This window comes from Camellia sinensis, chromosome 7 (genome assembly GCF_055761805.1).
Source record: "Camellia sinensis isolate YWXY chromosome 7, ASM5576180v1, whole genome shotgun sequence".
In the NCBI taxonomy this organism is placed as follows: domain Eukaryota; kingdom Viridiplantae; phylum Streptophyta; class Magnoliopsida; order Ericales; family Theaceae; genus Camellia; species Camellia sinensis.
Window position 1 is genome coordinate 171731186 of NC_138967.1, and position 4288 is coordinate 171735473.

Sequence of the window (4288 nt, forward strand, 5' to 3'; positions counted from 1 at the left end):
TTAATAATATATCATCACATACAACCATAATTATATTTAACTATAATTATTTATGTGATATTTAATTGATGTCACATTTTTAATATTTTAACCACTTATCAAACACACTCATATCTTAATCTTTTCCATTTAAAGTTTTTTCTTAGTCTTTATTATATGATATTAGTTTTTCTTGCGATAACAGTATTTGTATACAAAAAAATAATTATCTATATTGTTTTATCTACGGGATTGAGTTTATGTGAGGTTCAAAATCTAAACTTGACTCTGAAGTTAGGTTTTGTGGGACTCAACACGGATTTTATTTCAATAATCTGAGGCATTCGTTTTGTAGAGCCTTTCGTATACATCATTTATTAAAAAAATTAAGTCTATTCAATAATTCTAACATTTCCGTTCTATTTCCATTGTATCCAAAAAAAATGAACAAGTTTGTTTTAGAAAATAGACCATCCATTTTTATGAAGTCAAATATGATAAAATAAAAATATTATGATTATTGCATTAACTTAATTTTTCCAGGAATTATATGCACAGTAAACCTTACAAAATAAACGGTTTGAATAATCTAAACAAGATCTATAGTGCGGGTCTCACAAGCCCTTATGATGATGGTTAAGTTCGAATTCTAAATTTGAAAGAATTGTCACCACTACAAGAATTAACACTTTTGGCAACAAAAAATTGGTCGCTAAAAGTCTATTTTTGGTCGGCAAAAGTTATCCGCGACCAATTTTTTTAGTCGCTACTTTGGTCGCCAATTGAGGGTCGGCAAAAGTAATTCGCGACCAAAATTGTGGTTGGTCGGCAAAAGTTGGATTTTGCCGACTAAATTTTTGGTCGCTAAATATTTAATTACCGCGGCTAATTTATTTTGTCGCCAAAACACTTTGGTCGCGAAAAGTGATATTTTCCCGACCAAATTTCTTAGTCGCCAATTGTCATATTTCGCGACCAAAAATTTTGGTCGCCAATTATTACATTTCGCGACCAAATTTTTTGGTCGCCAATTATCACATTTCGCGACCAAAAAAATTGGTCGCCATTTGTGTCTTTTCGCGACCAAAACTTTTGGTCGACAAAAGTGAGATTCCACGACCAAGAGCTGTTTTGGTTGGCAATACATGTATTTTTTGCGACCAAAACTCTTGGTCGGCAATTGTCATTTTTTGCAAAAAAAAATTATTTTGGATGTCGCAACTAATAAATTAGTCACCAAAGCAAGAAAACAATACACCTGTAATTCCTAATAATTCATTCAATCCATAATAAACTTATAATTTTAAAGCATCATTCAAATTAACTGAATCATTAACATTCGACACAATACATAAGGGCCCCACCTTGAGCCCTTAGTTTACTAGTGAAAATTTAAAGGATTTGTTTCAAACATTTCTCATCTATAAACAACTTCAGGATATCTTTTGAACAGTTTGTCATATGGAAGCCTGAAGTTCATCCGGGCTTACAGCAGTTCCATTTGGGGTATCATCAGCACGGAGCTGCGAAGAGACATCATCTATGGCAGAGTTTAGCTGCGCGATCTTCTCAGTCAGGATTTTGCGTGTTCTCTATTCTCATCAAATCATATAAAGTGGATGAGAGTTCATATTGTCAACATGAATCAATGACAAGATCCCTAGTAAAAATTAAAAAATACACCAAATCTTTTGGCAGTTGCAGTTGCCAAAATGCAAGAGAAAGATCTCACCTCCAAGGCTTTCTCTTCATCATATATGAATTTTGGCAGCTTTCTCATCAAATCTTTCCTGTCTGCTCCTGCCAGTGCCTTGCTGATCTGTAAGGCAAATGAACCTCACAGCAACTATGTTATCCAATGAAATTTGAAGTACCGCATATCAAACAATCCAGATATTTGACCAAATAAATCCAATTCTAATGGATAGACAACAGTTCAGGAATACACACATACCTGGGGTGCATATATACAACCTAGTGCTCCAACAACAATTCCACCCAAGACAAAGCCACCAACAAAGATACTTGCACTACTTGGTCTTCCACCATCCACACTGCACATGCACACAAAGTGAAAAATTGTCTTAGAAAAAATAAAGTTCAATCTGACAAGAAGTGACAACAAAATGCTCAAGAACTAAAACAGGATTCTTTGAAAATCATCATAGATGTAAAAGTTTAGAAACTATCTTTTGTAGTCAGCATCAGCAAGGTCATGCTTAATCTGAAATGGTAAGCAAGCATCAAGGGGACCAGAACCATGCCACAATAACTAAAAGGCAACAATTCATGCATGTTTGCATTTGCATGTCCGTATGCATGAGAGAGAGAGACAGGCAACTTGCATCAAATAACTACAGGGGGGGAAAAAATTAAATTATACATTTTTATATGATGTTCATATATATTTAGTTGAGATTATGAGACCAACTTGACATTAATGTAATTTGCCACTAATCCAAAGTATTTCCTTACCGTTCTCTTCCTTTCTTTCCGTAGTTATGTCGTGTACTATATGCATATTCTTTATCAAATCTCTCTGTTCTTTTTGGTATGTCCTGGAACACAAGTGGTAGTTTAGTTACCTCCATTCTTGCAAAACTTGCCTCTGTGATTATCTGATGTTTGTAACTTGGTTACTCTATGTTGAAGATTAGATCATGAACTTGTAATGCATTCCCACTTTAATTCTCATTCAAACCAATTTCTATTTTGTTTTGTTGTAGTCCCTCAAGCATCAGACAGAAATTCATAATTGTAGTGTGTATTGATTTGTTTTTTCACCTTTCATAGAATTTCATTGCTTATGTTTCTGTTCAATCATAACTTGCTTTCTATGCAAATTTTGTCTTAGACTATGTGACGGAGATGGCTCAACTGTTTGGCCAATTTATCTTTTTCCTAAGATCCATCAAGAAAACATAATGGTAACAAATTCTTATTGCTGAATGTCTCAATTTTCAAAATTATAGTCAAATAATATCTCATTCTAATTAATTTTTCAAAAACATAAGCCAAGTAAGATTTCATTTTGATATTTAATCTGGAAAAAATTTGGGCCTATGTGTAATATTAGATGGCTGTTGTTAACTGACAACTAGTATTCGTTTTTTTCTTTCTGAAAGTGCATAATTTCAATAGGTCCAATGTTTGAATTTGCAAAGCATGGGCATCCAGAATCTGGTGCATAATTTAATGTTTTAATAGTATATACAATGAAATTCTATGAAAGGTGAAAAAACAAATCAAAACATGGGCATCATAAAAATTAAATTATACATCAAATAACTAGGAAGTGCAAGTATATAGTTATACATTTTTATTTTCTTCATTCAAGTTCACATGTTTACTTACCACAAAAAATTAAATTAATATTATTCACATTCTTGCTACAAGCAACTATTTTCAGTGAAAGCGCATCAAATCAATCCCCAAACAGATAACTGCAACATTTAGAGGAATTATAGTGTAATTATATATGAATCTTTTACTTACATCCCATGCATGCTGGATGTAAAATCTGAACTGTTAGTTGCAGGAACGTTTCCTTGAAGCTTATTCCTATCCAGCCGAAGTTCCTCAAGGTATTTAAAATTGCCAAGTTCAGAAGGCAGCTTTCCAGTCAACCCATTGGATTGAAGGTTCCTGAAACAAGAAAAGCAAAATCTCAAACCAGAAGCAAACACATAAACTCAATTGAAGAAACAAAATGTCAAACACCATTTACATTTTCACAAGGCTGGTCAAGCTCCCAAGCTCGGAAGGAATTGGACCTGATAGTTGATTATTTCCCAAATCCAAGACCTTTAGGTACTTTAACATGCCACTTAGCCAATCCAAATATAAGGAGGATAATCATTTTTGTATTGTTAATAGGCAATGAAAAGTCCAAAAGCCAAAATGATGATTATGACACTAGTGCTAAGGAACTCATTTCTTGATAAATGATAACCCAATAGGCCTACCAAGACACACACTAAATTCAAATCAATTCCCACTTCCAATATGTTTGTTTGAATTTAAAACAAATTTAAGAGTTTGTTCAAAAGTACTATCAAGATTTTGCCACATAATTTCAGACTACACAGCAAAAAAATAAATTTGGTTGTATTTTAAGAAAATCTTATGTGGAAACTAATTTTCTAATTTGGTGATTGATGGAACTTACTTATCATTTGCTTTTCCAAGTCAATAAACAACCATATGATGGTCTTCTTCTTTTATTTATTTATTTTTTTTTTATCAGCAAAAAAAGAGGAACCTTTATAGATGGAAAATCATACAAGATATGAGATTACATCAAATAAAG

At 32.8% G+C, this 4288-nt stretch overlaps 1 protein-coding gene across 2 annotated transcripts; it reads right to left on the reverse strand.

The window, feature by feature from the left end:
- Nucleotides 1-1280: 1280 nt before the first annotated feature.
- Nucleotides 1281-3918, reverse strand: LOC114256019 (uncharacterized). Of its 2 annotated transcripts, none has more exons than XM_082879779.1 (5): nt 3707-3918; nt 3475-3624; nt 1934-2018; nt 1712-1798; nt 1281-1571 (listed from the first exon to the last, which is right to left on the reverse strand). In XM_082879779.1, the coding sequence occupies exons 1-5, from the start codon at nt 3799-3801 to the stop codon at nt 1437-1439; spliced, it is 552 nt and encodes a 183-aa protein (XP_082735905.1). In that variant the 5' UTR covers nt 3802-3918; the 3' UTR covers nt 1281-1436. The 2 variants fall into 2 exon arrangements, with proteins under 2 accessions (XP_082735905.1, XP_082735904.1); XM_082879778.1 differs by having other exon boundaries at nt 1934-2033; nt 3707-3916.
- Nucleotides 3919-4288: the final 370 nt, after the last annotated feature.